The sequence below is a fragment of the Cinclus cinclus genome, chromosome 11, assembly GCF_963662255.1.
Source record: "Cinclus cinclus chromosome 11, bCinCin1.1, whole genome shotgun sequence".
NCBI classification, from domain to species: Eukaryota; Metazoa; Chordata; class Aves; order Passeriformes; family Cinclidae; genus Cinclus; species Cinclus cinclus.
The window spans coordinates 18,911,489-18,925,167 of record NC_085056.1 but is presented as its reverse complement, the minus strand read 5'-3'; the positions used below and the strand labels follow the sequence as shown (position 1 = coordinate 18,925,167).

Here is a 13,679-nt window from a genome sequence, read left to right as displayed (position 1 = left end):
TTTATGCAGAAATCACTTTTATTCTTGCAGGAATGCAGGGGCTTCATACTAAATGGAAAGATTTAAACCGGTTGAGTGAAGCTCAAGAATCAGTCACAAAGTGGCTGTGTTACCCCACAAGACATGTATCAGGGCACAGCTCACAAAACAAAGACCCAGAGGCCACAAAACCTTCCTACGTGTGGGTTTTATATCACCTCCTCTTCAAAATGCAGCCACAGACCCTCCCTTGCGGCCTCCTCAACCACTGTAGCCGTTTTTGAAAGCCTCTTTAGCGCTCGGATGCGGTGTAACCCGCGGGGTTACGGCACAGAGCAGCCCCCGGGGCAGTTCGGGGCCGACCCGCCCGCCGCTCTTCCTCCCCTCAGGGCTGGGGGCCGCGCCGGCAGGGGGCGCCCCGCGCGCGGCCCCGGCCCCTCAGGGACGGAGCGGGAGAGCAGCGAGCGGAGCCGAGCGCCCGGGCACGGCGGGAGCGGGGTTAAAGCCGCCGGGGACAACAGCACGCTTCCCTCTAGCGGCTTCTCTTCGTGACCGTGCTTCACACGGAAATACTGCTCCACCGGTCCGAGCCTAAGCCCTGCAGGGGGACGGTGAAGCACCACGGCGGTACCGCCACAGCGGTTCATCCCACGGCACCCAGCCCCGGCCGTGATGCCGCACAGCAAAGATGGGCGCGAAGGGGTTCCAGCTCACCCAGTGTAGTCAGCACTAGGGGTATGAGAACCAAAGCTTCCTTTCAATGCTTGTGTCTTACCTTTATTAAAGGTGTTACAGAACAATAGCCAGAGCATGCCAGTTTGCTAGCAAAGAGGATAACAGTAGTAGAGAACAGAAGAGGAACAACTTATTAACAACAGGTTTCTATTTTTTCATTATTGTTGTGAGACAGCAATGCTGATTAAACAGAGAGAAACTGCCCCTGGAGGATAGCAAGACCACAGTTCTTCTCCAAGTGATCCCAAGCTTTTGCTTCACAAACTCTGGGAAACCGTTAAGATATCACTGTCTCTTCAGGAACTTTCTTCCTTTTTGGATAGCTGTGCACACAGCTTACAGAAGAGAAAAAGGAAGTCTTTTACCAAACATCAATAAACTTGCATTTTCACAGTAGCACTGGGGGGGAACAAGAGTCTGCATCTTGCCCAAAAGGGATGAAATGTAACCGAACAACCTTACAGCTGTAGGTCTGATTCTTTAAACACATTCTAGTTTCCAGCATACAGTAGAACCAGTCCAAAACAACAGAAGTCAGCTCATTTGGCTTCAGAGGACCTTACACAGTGAGTGAAGCAAATGTTACTAGGGCTGAACTTTAAAGATAAAAGTTAAAAAGTTTTACTCATCCATGATGCCCTTTATTTTCTAGTATCAGTAGGTGATGATCTTTAAGGAAGTTGGGGGATAAGAATTGAGGAATATACCAGCTGCACTTTACAGATTAACAGCCACAGAAATAGAAAGCAGCTATAGAATCTCAGGGTTTCACAAAACTAGTTTCATTTGTAACACTTGAAACAACATTATCAACTGCAACAAGTGAAGAGAACTATATCTGTAAAGTGCTATTTTTGTTAAAAGTGGCTAAAAAAAAAAAAAAAGCACAACTACAACAGATTTGGGTACTCGGTGGTAAGATTGTCGACATCCTCCAAGTACTTCATTTCAAGCTCTGTGTTTTTTGATGAAACTGATGAGCCCATTTGTTGAACTATCATGAGACGTCACTGGAGCATCTGACTCCAGTTCAGGCTCAATTTTCTTGGCAAGTTGCTTTCCAAGCTCAACTCTGCATTTACAAAATCAGCAAAAAGAGAAAAAAGCAGTATTAGTGCTAGCAATTTAGAGTATTTACTATAAGCCACTGATATTAACAGATGCCAGCAAAAAGTAACTTCCCAGTGAACACCATATTTTACCCCCTCAAAAATTACTGTCTCAGTATTCAATTCAGTGTCATTAATGAAAAACTAGAGTTCTCACAGCTCATTAGCTGAGCACACAGCACAGATTACAGGATGTCTAAGAGAAAATTTTGTTTTAAAAGTCAAGTCTTTTCACCTTAGTGGTCACTTGCATTTATGCAGCTTGCCCCAGTGCAGAATGCATTCAGGTGGCTCCTGTTCAGTGTTGAACATGGCAGTGCTCAGAACACTGATTTGTGTCACCCAAACAATCAGCTGAACTGCAGCCTGGAAGCACCCCCAGCACCTCTAAGGAGTTGCAGCCTCACCCCACCTCTAAGAACCTGGGATATTCCAACAGCTGCAAGAAACAAGGCTGATTCTACAGCACCCCCACATTCCACTTTCAGATGCCATCCTGGAATTCCATGTGTGGCAATAAAAGCTGTACTTACCCCTACAGCACTCCTAATTTCAGAATTTATAGCAGACATCAGCTTGTACTATGAAGTACTCTTAGTTCTGCTACAGTATTTAGTTATAGAAAATGGTGTGGTAGCACAGCACTGAAGAACACATACAAAGACTAAGGTAGCTTAGTGTAAACAGATACTCTACACCTGTAGAGCAAACGTGCTCTTCAAAACAACCCCTCACAGCATAAGCAGGCTGCACCTGAAAAATCTTATTTCCCAATCCCTCTACCTAAGCGTACACACAGTACGTTTACAGTTCATATTACTATAGATGGAAGAACTTGATCAGCTACTAATTAAATTTTTAAAGTGACACAATGACAGACTTCAAGCTACTGCTGTGCACATGGAGCTCCAGCACAGCCTTCAGTCACAGATGAAGCCTGCAGGAGACCAAGGGCTGCTGCCTACACAGACCTCTGCCAGGAATGTTGTCTCTCCAGCACAGGAAAATTAAGAGGTAATCAGTCTTTTGCTCCACAGATGCCAAACTGCCTACTAATCTAGAGGTAAAATACTTTTTTCACACGCTGTAGGGAAAACCTTTTCCTTCCTAGTTCTCAGAGCATGTGTTCAGCCTGCTTGACTATCTTCCTCACTAGCGCATCTTTCTTACATTCGTAGTGTTTTCCTAAACTCAGAGGTCCTCAGCCAAAATTATGTACAAGTCATTATGCATAATGCATTATGGCATGGAAACCTATCCCCAGAAAAATATGTTTTCATTTAAAGCTATCCCATAACCATGTGCTCCAAGTATAAAACCCTTTTGATTGTCTTTTCTCTAACTCATGATAGATTAATTAATCTGTCAAGAAGTATACACAAAACAAACCAAGGAAACTTACCCCCACTGGTCATAACTGTTAATGTCCCAGACAATTCCTTGAACAAATATCTTGTGCTCATACATGGCTATAAGCAGAAAGACATTTATCAATAAACTTGATCAGAAAGTCTTCATTAGCATTCAGAGATGAGAAATATATTTGCTTACCAATGATGGCTCCCAGGGTGAAGGGGTTGAGTTTTGTAAACATGATGGAATTAGTTGGTCGATTTCCCTCAAAGACCTTTCAAAACAAGAGTGACATTATCACCTAGTATGTTGTAACACTTCCATCAGAAAATTGCAGGTTTTATCTTCTTTAGAGTCCACGCTAGATTATTTGCATTAGCAGCAAATACAAGGTCCTGAAAGCTTTAAAGGCCTTCAACTATAAAATTGTATTATTCCCATGTTTTTCTACAAATACAGTGAAAAATGTGTCTCCAAGCACCATTGCTGGCTACTGTGGGCTACAAATAGTAACCCAAAAGTCACTAGCCCAGGGCAGTGCTGAGATAGCCCATGTTTCCTGGAACACCTCCAAGGCCTCAGAGCCAAAGTGCTGCTCAAAGCCTGTTCCAAGTGCCCTGCCAAGGTGCCATCAGTGCCACCCCGTCCCAGCTGCCCCCAGCAAAGCCCTCACTGCCACAGCACCTCCCAAGCCCTGGGTACCTTGTGGGGAAGGAGCTTCTCCAGAGCCTCTCCGCTCAGCCCAGCTGCCTGGAGTTCCTTGCGAGCCTCATCAGCCGTCTTCCCTTTCATCAAGGCCTCAGTCTGAGCAAGGAAGTTGGCCAGAAGGATCTAGCAGATAGAAATGAACACAAGTTCCATTTGCATAGCTGGTAACAGTGGTGCTTGAACCCACACCAAGACCTAGTCCAGACTAACACATCAGTTTTAACACTGTGGCAATGAAATATGCAGCTGTTTTAGGTATTGCTTCTTCCTTCAGAGTGCCAGGAGACTTCGTACTATTCTGAAGTACACGTATCCAAAGACAACCAGGACAGTTTTGCAGAATCCTGCTCCTCCTGCTGAAGCTGGCAGCAAGTCTCCTAATAGCACCAGAGGAGCCAGGACTTCACACAACCCTTTCACTGAGTATAATCTGTGATTTTCTCATGCCACACCATCTCACAGAAAGCCAGGTGCAAAGACTCAAACGTAACCACCTAACATGCATTTATTCATCCGTATGCCAGAAAAATCCCCACAGCTTACCATACACCAATCCCTACCAATGCAGTGCAAGGTTTTAACTTAGAGCTCCCTGTCAAAAGTTAGCCTGCAAATTTATCTGTGGTTTTGTCCTGCCTGAAGATACAGTATGTGTTTCACAGTCAAATTAAGCCTTTTCCCCCTTTTGTGAAGTCATACTCTGAATTTTCACCTGTATTTGCTCTTACTTAACAAAAAATTACTATTACACAACTCAAATAGCCCTTGCAATCTGAAATCATGACAAGACTGAAATTCAGTTAGTAAATACACTTTTTTTTTTAAGTATGCAGTAAATAGTTAACCTCAACATGTTTCCACCTTTGGAAGTTCAGAAAAAATCACAGTTCATTGAAAAATACTTAGTCAGATGATAAACTAAAAACTGGAAAGGTTAAAAAAAAATAAATCTGTGTAGAAGGCTATCACCCCAGCCAAACCATTAGATTCACCAAACTTTGTCCTAGAATTTAATACTTGAAAGCTTCAGAGGTGGTGTGACATCAGGTCTGAGAATTTGTTTCTTCCTACTCTCCAGGAACTACATTCCTTACAATTCTTCAAGGAATTTTAAATACTTAATTGCTCAACTCTTTCCAGCTTCAGCAGACCCACAGGAAACACCACTGAGCTGCCTCAAGCTGTCACTGCAATTGCCTCAAGAATAAACATACCACTGGCATTACATATAACTTGCAATTATAATTTGGTATTTTAAAATCTGTTGTGAATGATGACAGAGCTTTTGTGTATAGTTTCAAAGGGACATTTAGAAATATCACACAATGCAATATCAAGTAAGCTTCAGCACCTTGAGCCACAAGAAATACGGTGCCCTGACAAAGAACTTACCTTGTGATGCAAGCCATTTCTGATGGGGTGCTGGGTCTGCACTGGGATCAGGAAGTCACAGGGAATCATACGAGTTCCTGTTAAAAAAAAAAAAAACAAAGGCCAGGTAAATAACCCTGCATTAGGTAAGTTTTAGGAAACCTTTACTTTTCACCCTATTTTCAGAGTTACTGGCAGACTCGGTCATTTTTAAAAGCTTTATAGAAGAGCATTATTATTTGCAGCAGGGGGAAGTAACACACGGCTCAGTAGTTTCAGCTTTATCTCACAGTTAAAACATGCATCTTGTAGCTTTCACACGCCACTAATTAAAACCCCATAGCAATGTGATGCTAGGTTAGATAGGAGTCCAACCTCTAAATAAGAGCAAACTCTGATTTGTGCAGCTCTGCAGCCATCCAGACTTTAATTCCAGGACAAGGTATTGAACAGTTTATTTACCTTGGTGAATGAGCTGGTAGAAAGCATGCTGCCCATTGGTGCCAGGCTCTCCCCAAACAATAGGGCCAGTGCTGTAGTCCACACGAGAGCCTTTCTTGGTAATGTATTTGCCATTAGACTCCATATCACCCTAAAGAAGAGAAGGGCAGGGTCACTCTGAATCGGTACAGATTTCTATACATACTTCAACTGCAATAAATAGTGCTTGTTTATAGAAATTTTCTAAGCACCAGGGATACAGCCACTTAATTTACAGACATCAAGATAACAGAGGTATGAGGAAAAGGTCTTTAAGCGCAGAAATGAGGTGAAATCGATTCTTGGCACCAGCCTCTTTAGGCGACTGACTCGCATGAATGGAGGGCAGTTTATCTGACACACGCATCCAGGATGTGAACCAGGGCACTCTTATCTGCACTCGGCTGAAGCCGTGCTGCGCGAGCCCTACCTGCTGGAAGTAGGCGGCGAAGCGGTGCATGTACTGGTCGTAGGGCAGCAGGGCGTGGGTCTCACAGCCGTAGCAGTTGATGTACCACACCCCCAGCATGGCCAGCAGAACGGGCACGTTCTTTTCTAGAGGGGCAGTGTGGAAGTGATTATCCTGCATAACACAAAGGGAAGTTACACCTCTGATAGAGCAACTGGCATCCCTCCCAACTCCTACATAGTTTTTACTGTTGTGCTGATCCAGTGAGAGCTCCCCACTGTCATTTTAACATCATTGACGAGGACATGGGAGCTGAGCTTTAGAAATCAACCTGCCTTCTGTTTCCTTACAAACAGCTCAAAGAGGAACAAATCTGAAATGGGCATCCCACACTCACCATCCAGTGGGCTCCTGCAAGCAGACTCTCAAAGTTGTCAAAACCTAACAATGGAAAGAAAGAGGTCAGTTTGTATTTACTATTACAACTTAAACTTGATTTTGCTTAGAGACAACTGCAAAACAGTTCTGGTTCCTTGTACGCAGAAAGGCTCCCAGCTACTAACTGAGTTTAAAGCTGCACTTAGACTTCTCCTGAATTCTGCATCCTCTAAGTCAGACATTCACTTATGCTTAAAGCCTAGACTTCAGAACAAGTCCAACTTCATGAAACATAATTCAAAAACCTTTGCCTAAAATCCCCATTAAGGCAGAATGAGCAACTAGAAGGAAAACAGGCCTTTAATACAGAGCCTGCTTTGAGGCCACATAGTTTTTAGCAATTTTGAACACTTAATCACAGCCAGTGGGAGAGACACTCCCCCGCAAAAGAACAGGGCAAGGCTAGCCTTGCTAGCAGGGAGGGCACTGGGATTTTGGCAGGGATTTCTGCACTGGTGTAAGAGAAATAGCTCTAGAAAGATTCTGAAAGAAAAAGGCCCCTCCCTTCCCTGTTCTCTCACTTCACCTGAGCTTTCTTTGCTTTGTAGTTTGGGTATTTAAACCTCCATTCACTTTCCCAAATGAACAGTTTCACTAAGGCTAGCCTTTCCTGCAAAAACAGAAATCCTGATTCTTACATAAGAGTTGGGAGATGAAGTGTTAAAGCAGCAGCTTTACCTATGGTCAGAGGCCAGCTCTGGGAGCTGAGCAGTCTAAGAGGAAGAAGAGCAGATAGGCTGGCATGTCAGCAGTCAGCACCAAATCTGTCTGACAGCAGCAATGAACAGTTTATTGCAGACAAAACAGTAAGTGCCTGATTTGTTTATTTTGCTCTTACAATAGATTTTTCTACACATGAAGACCACATGAAGACCCCTATTCATATAATTCCAAAAAACACCAAGCCCCATGTTATTCTTCTAACCCCAGTCTAAGGGAATTCTAGCTTTTGCCTAGAAAGCTAGAATTATAACTTCAGACTTTAAACATCTGAAAGCAGTGATGAGGTAACAAATGTAATTATCAGGCCCTACAGCCTAGACAAAGTACTGGGAACAACATGAATCAGCAGAAGGACACAGTTAAGAATGTTAAACAGAGCTCATATGCAGAACCAGAGACAGGACTTGGGTTTTTCAGCACGCACATCCAACCACTCAGACTATGCAGGTAAACAGTACTTGCCCCACATCTGATTCACAATCCACTACTGTTAATGCACACCCCATAGTTACATTCCTGAAGCAAACAGAGCAATTCTTGGCATGGTGGCATCACAAGAATACCTACCAATATGCAGGGCAATGGAGAGACCAATGGCAGACCAGAGGGAGTAGCGGCCACCAACCCACTGCAAACAAGAGATGGTTGAGATAGAGAAGTGCAAGGCTTTTACATTCAAGCTGTTAGAAAACAGCAGCATATGTTTAGACTGTTCCCAGCAAAATCAACACCCTTTCTGGTGACAGTTCACTGTATATATCTGGCGTAGTCAAGGGAACCTGCACTTTTACAGTGCACCCTAACAAATGCCTTTTTTGAGAGTCTGAAGTTATCCTACTTGTCCAATTTTTATAACATCTCTTAAGTAGATAGCTTGGTTCCAGTTCATTTCCAAATCCCAAATTTGCAGCTTGTATAACTGCTCTCATAATATCACCCCTCTACAGGGAAAGCCTGTTTCAGCAAAATTCTGACACTTGGGAAAGGTAGCATTCCAAAGAACTTCTGAACAGCGGGTCCTTCGTCAGGCCATTAGTCAATGAGACATACCAATCTGTTTCTAATTAAGTATAAAGGACCAAGACTAAGGGCAGTATACTTAAAATATGCATCTGCTAGAAAGTCTCCCATCAGGCTCCCATTTCTGACATCTGACCTTTACCAGGCCTAGGTTATACACCATAGACACCAACAGGCAAATGTCACAGCTTATAATAACTACTTGAATAGAGTAATAAGCCAGACTATCTGCTGTTACTCAACAGCTCATTGGACATCTAAGAACACAGAACACTCCTCTTCAGACCTTTGATGGGAAGACTTTAACAGAATGGGCAAGAGTTCTTAATTTGCCTTTAGTTAAGGGTTTCCAGTTATTTCAGTGCACTGAATACAGCTCCTATCATTTAGGAGTTGCTGCTTTAGAAACTGCTTAGCAGTTTCCAGACATTTAGTTGGAATCCTCTTACTTGCTTCAGAAAAAACTAACAGCTACCATCTACCACATATCAGACATTTACTTACATCCCAAAACTCAAACATGTTCTCTGGGTCAATTCCAAAGTCTTTAACTTTAGGCTAAAATAAACATGAAAAAAAACACCATAAGTAAAACCAGAAGTCAAAAAGCTTTAAACCAAGCAAGCAAATACAAGTTTAGTGTCTATTAAATAAACAATCTGACAACCACATCTAATTTTAAAAAAATGCATAGCAGCCATCTCAAAAATTACATTTCCAGAAATAACTATCATTATTCACTATTACAAATCAATGACATACATTCTTTTTCTGATTAATCTAGGTGGCCATATAGTTAAAGCTGGCCTGACATTCAGTTTACATTTACCAGAACTGTAATATCAGTCCCTGACAGCCTGCCAATGACTGCAGTGTTCTTCTAACTGCTGCCAGTCTCTCTGCTTCATACTTTTGCAGGAAGTACCACATCAGAGTGTGCTCATCATAAGTATTTTTCAAACTGCCTGCACCATTTCAGCTCTTACCTGGAGTTCAGAATAACATTTGTTTATGTAACTCTATTCACACACAACTTAGGCAATTAGAAGTAGCACCCATTAATAAAAAGTCATTTCAAGCACAAGAGCTCTTGATTTCAGATTTAAAATTCTAGCAGAAAAAGCACACATCTCTAATCAAAGTCCAGTCTTGGTACAGTTCAATATTCTAGAAGTGTTTCGGTTACTTTAAGTAGAAAAAGGCTTTCCTTCAAGAGGAATGCTAAAATTTGATATTCAAGCATAAGGACAGGCTTCCTTACTAGATTTTAAGGTAAGGCTGCCTTAAAGGTACACAGGAAAAATTAACTAGATTGACTATACTTACAGCATTGGTAGACAAGGCAACAAAATGCTTGGCCACAGCTGAAGGCTTAATAAAGATAAACACATGGTTAGCTCTAGAATCTTAACTATTTTCATTTCTGGTTATAAAGCTGATCTGCTACCATTTAAACAACATGCTGTTGACTGTTATCAGTTGTTATTAATTTGAAAACATCTTATTCACATTCAGTGTGGGATTTGGCAGCATACCCGAAGAACATTCTGAGGATATTCCCATCAAGCCCTCCAGCAGCATTCCCCCCAGAAAGGGGCACACCCTCTCCTTCAGAGTGTTACCAGCCTGGACACCACCACCACACCTCTGGAGCAGATGGAGTTCCATGTACACTCACTGCCCTTACAGCCAGGGGCAAAAAAACAAGACAACCAGAACTACTGATAAATGTCAAGCTCCAGATTCAGACTTCAGTCTTTCAGAAGGTATTCTGGTAAACAAACAATAGTCTGAACAGTAGTGTGTGGAGCAATTTCAAAGCCCACCTTTCACACAAAGCACAGCTACCCTGACTGGAACAGGTTATAGACTATAACCTGAACTGGTAGTAACTGCTTTTTTTCTTTAAGAGTTCGAAATAGGAGAGAATGAGCCAAATACAAGGTTTCTATTCATAGCACAGCCATCTGCCATAGAAGTGTCAGTGTATTGTTTCAACCATAGCTTCATTCCTGGTTTTTAAAAATTTGGCAACAATTTAAAGGTAGCACCACATACACCACTCTTGCATTTTCATTACCAGTAGTTCTACCAAATTATTTGTTAGCTCTAAAGCAAACACTACACTCTATTAACTAACAGGTAAGATTTAGAAAATAATGCACAAGAACCATTTATAATGAAAAACTAGTGGGTTATCACTTGGTTTGGACAAAATAGTCCATAATTACCAAAGCACTAAAATTATCCAAGTATATAATTTGCTGTGTTTGGGCAGTTAGTGGCCCTGCTCCAAAGCACACAGACTGACCAGGAAGGAATTGCACAAGAACTGCTGCACATCTCAGACTTACATCATTAGCAGCACGCAAGAACCACTCTTTGGCCGTTTCTGCATTGGTGATGGTTTCCTGTGTGGTGAAAGTCTGCACAGTGGAAAACAAGCAAGTAAGTAAAACAGTGTTCTTAAAACAGAAAAAACTTCAGGGTACTAAAGGATCACATGTTCAGATAAGCAGAGCAGAGTGATTCTAGATGCTCATAATACACAGCTGCTGCCAGATTACAGGAAAAAGCAAACTTATAAATCAAAAAAAACAATACTATAGCTAGATTTACCCATCTAGTTGTAAACTAGTATGTATCTGAAATTGGAATAGTTATTCCCCATCTCCTGCCTTCCACTCCCCAAACTGTTCTGCAAAACCTTGAGACTAAAGTAATCTACTTTAGTCTTTGAGTAAAAAAATTAAAAGTTTTATTGTTCAACTAAAACAACTAATTGAACATCTAAATAGGATAACCCAGCTGGACAGTCTTATTGTCCTTCAATTCCTACTTTTTCATGGAAGAACACTCATTTCTACCAAGACTCTTGACATAATTTTTCTTTTGCTGATTACAGGAAAGCATTTTCCTGCTTCATGAAGTATGCACAGAAGTTCAGTCATGCAGTTTTGCAAGTATCTACAACCATTCTGAATTATTCAGCCATCAAAATTTAGCTTTAAGGGTGAACACCAGATTCATCCTACTCTCATCCATCTCCAGAAAAATTTCATTATGAAACATAAGCCTGTTATGGAAAGAAAAAAATGCCATTCATCATCTTCCAAATATATCCAATTATCTAACTACAGTCTGGCAAGCAAACTCAAGTGTTACTCTTTTAATGTGGCAGCTTTCTAAGCCTTTGAACCGTGATCCCTGGACTCAATTATCCCAAGTGACCATTAGTATTACTTTGTGCAGTTTCCTTATTACTCCATAAGCTGTTGCTTGGCTGCAGCAGTGCCAAGATAAGATAATGAGCACTGTGCAGAGCATGGCAAGCATTGCACACATGTTCATTTGTTGCAGGTTGTCTCTGACCCAAGTTACATAACCATGAAGTCTGTGTCTATCTCTTTCCTCTGCTCAGACAGAAGCATTCCTCAGAGGGACAGGGCTGCTGGCAATTACTGCTTACAGAGTAAGTTCCTAGCAAGACTTAAAGGCAGTTATTCAGTCTGTAACCAGAAATAGGTGTCACCTTATGAAGTACCAGCAGACTATCTTTACCTCTAAGTAAGGCAGCTTAGTATTTATAGAGCTCAACTCAGCAGGTGAAGGTATTTTGTGACTACCCTATAAAATTGAGATACTTAAAGTACTTGCAATTCATTAATGCAAAAAACCAGAACACTTAACAAGTACACTGTGCTTAAAGGATCAAAAGTCCTTTAGGAATGAAATATCCAGAATTCCAAAGAAATAACTACACTGGATGCTACAATCCACCTACAGAGAAGTGCAAGAAAACAAACTTTTGTGAATAAAGCTAAAACTTGCATTGACTGAGAAATAAACCCCAGACAACATCCAATTGATCATGCATCTTATTTATGTTAAGCAATTCTCAGCACTTGACTTACAGATCCCCAAGCATTTCAGCAGCAAGACAACCTTGTACTGCAAGTTTAGAAAGAATCACAACAGGCCTGTTTAGGATAACCCACACTGATCTAGATATTCCTGCAGACAGCCCTCTCTTCTGACTGAATTCTTCACAGGCAGTACTCGTATCAGACATACCTTTGATGCAATGATGAAGAGAGTAGTGTCTGGTTTGAGTTCAGCCAGGGTTTTGGCTATATGAGTGCCATCAATGTTGGACACAAACCAAACACGAGGGCCACCCTTGGAATATGGTTTCAAGGCTTCAGTTACCATCAGAGGACCCTGGATAGAAGCCACAATTAGACTTTATCCTCACTGTAAGCATGTACACAAAGATTGTCAGGATGTACAGAAGTCAAGGACTCACCAAGTCAGAGCCACCAATCCCAATATTGACCACATCAGTGATTGCCTTTCCAGTGTAGCCTTTCCATTCACCACTACGGACCCTCTGTGGCACAAAAAAAAAAAAAACCAAACCAAAACAAAACAAAAAAAGCAATGACTGTTTTATACTTACACTGAAGCTACTGATGCTAACCCTGGAAACGGGCTTTGTTTTCAGGTATTGTTACAAAGAGCTACCAGAGAAAGCTTTCAAACCTCTAGACCTTAAAGCCTACACTCAGAGCTACCTTCTTAGCTAGACATTGCATTATGTCTAAGATAGAATTAAAAACACACAACATCAAATGCTTGATGAAATTGAAACTCTTCCCCTTCTGTGTGGACTGCTGTAGCATTTACGATGTTTGCTAAGGCAAGAGACATCTATCCAAAAACAAAAAAATCTTGGACATTAAACTATGTGCAACAAGTATTTGAACCTGAAGCATACTTCAAGTGTCTTTAAAAAGAGCTTCACTAACTAAACTGGAAGACAGCATGAATAAAACCACGGAGATAAGAGATTTACTGGCAAACCAAACATTCTGAAAGCTTTTCTCTTGCACGTATAATTTGCATTGGGATTCATTTCTGGGCTGCACCTTAACAGCACATTATACAAGCGCCTGCTGTACTCCTGTTTTTCAAGCATCACTGAAAGTTCCAAAACAAAATTACAATTATTCTATAACAAACTCTATGCTAAATTTTGTTGCCAAGTTTTGTCCATCATCTACCACCTACACATTTAATCTGTACTAATCACAGAAGTAATCTTTCTGATATCATGAGTACTTCCAAGTACATTCCCCAATTCTAAAGCAATTTTTCTACATAGCACTTAGTTATGCTGATATTTTCTCTCCTTCACTGCAAGTGTTTAAGCTTTTCATTTTTCCAAACAGAAAATCTACTTTTAGTAACAGCATTCCTGTAACCCATAGATAATATTGTCAGAGTCTTATATTCCCATCTGCTAAGTAAGTCAACTGAAACCAGCATCTTTGTTAATATTTTCAAAGAAATCG

At 41.4% G+C, this 13,679-nt stretch overlaps 1 protein-coding gene across 1 annotated transcript in view; it reads right to left on the bottom strand.

Annotated features, from left to right (window-relative positions):
- Positions 1-797: 797 nt before the first annotated feature.
- The window catches only part of GPI (glucose-6-phosphate isomerase), a 21,522-nt gene continuing 8,640 nt past the window's right edge, over positions 798-13,679 (bottom strand). The window contains exons 5-18 of the mRNA XM_062499874.1: positions 12,632-12,715; positions 12,400-12,546; positions 10,680-10,751; positions 9,652-9,696; positions 8,830-8,883; positions 7,873-7,933; positions 6,542-6,585; positions 6,166-6,318; positions 5,718-5,847; positions 5,277-5,353; positions 3,879-4,007; positions 3,375-3,450; positions 3,226-3,292; positions 798-1,786 (exon numbers count right to left, since the gene is read on the bottom strand). Of these exons, the coding sequence (XP_062355858.1) occupies positions 1,663-1,786; positions 3,226-3,292; positions 3,375-3,450; positions 3,879-4,007; positions 5,277-5,353; positions 5,718-5,847; positions 6,166-6,318; positions 6,542-6,585; positions 7,873-7,933; positions 8,830-8,883; positions 9,652-9,696; positions 10,680-10,751; positions 12,400-12,546; positions 12,632-12,715 (1,263 nt within the window). The 3' untranslated portion in view covers positions 798-1,662. The remainder of the gene's footprint in view (positions 1,787-3,225; positions 3,293-3,374; positions 3,451-3,878; positions 4,008-5,276; positions 5,354-5,717; positions 5,848-6,165; positions 6,319-6,541; positions 6,586-7,872; positions 7,934-8,829; positions 8,884-9,651; positions 9,697-10,679; positions 10,752-12,399; positions 12,547-12,631; positions 12,716-13,679) is intronic.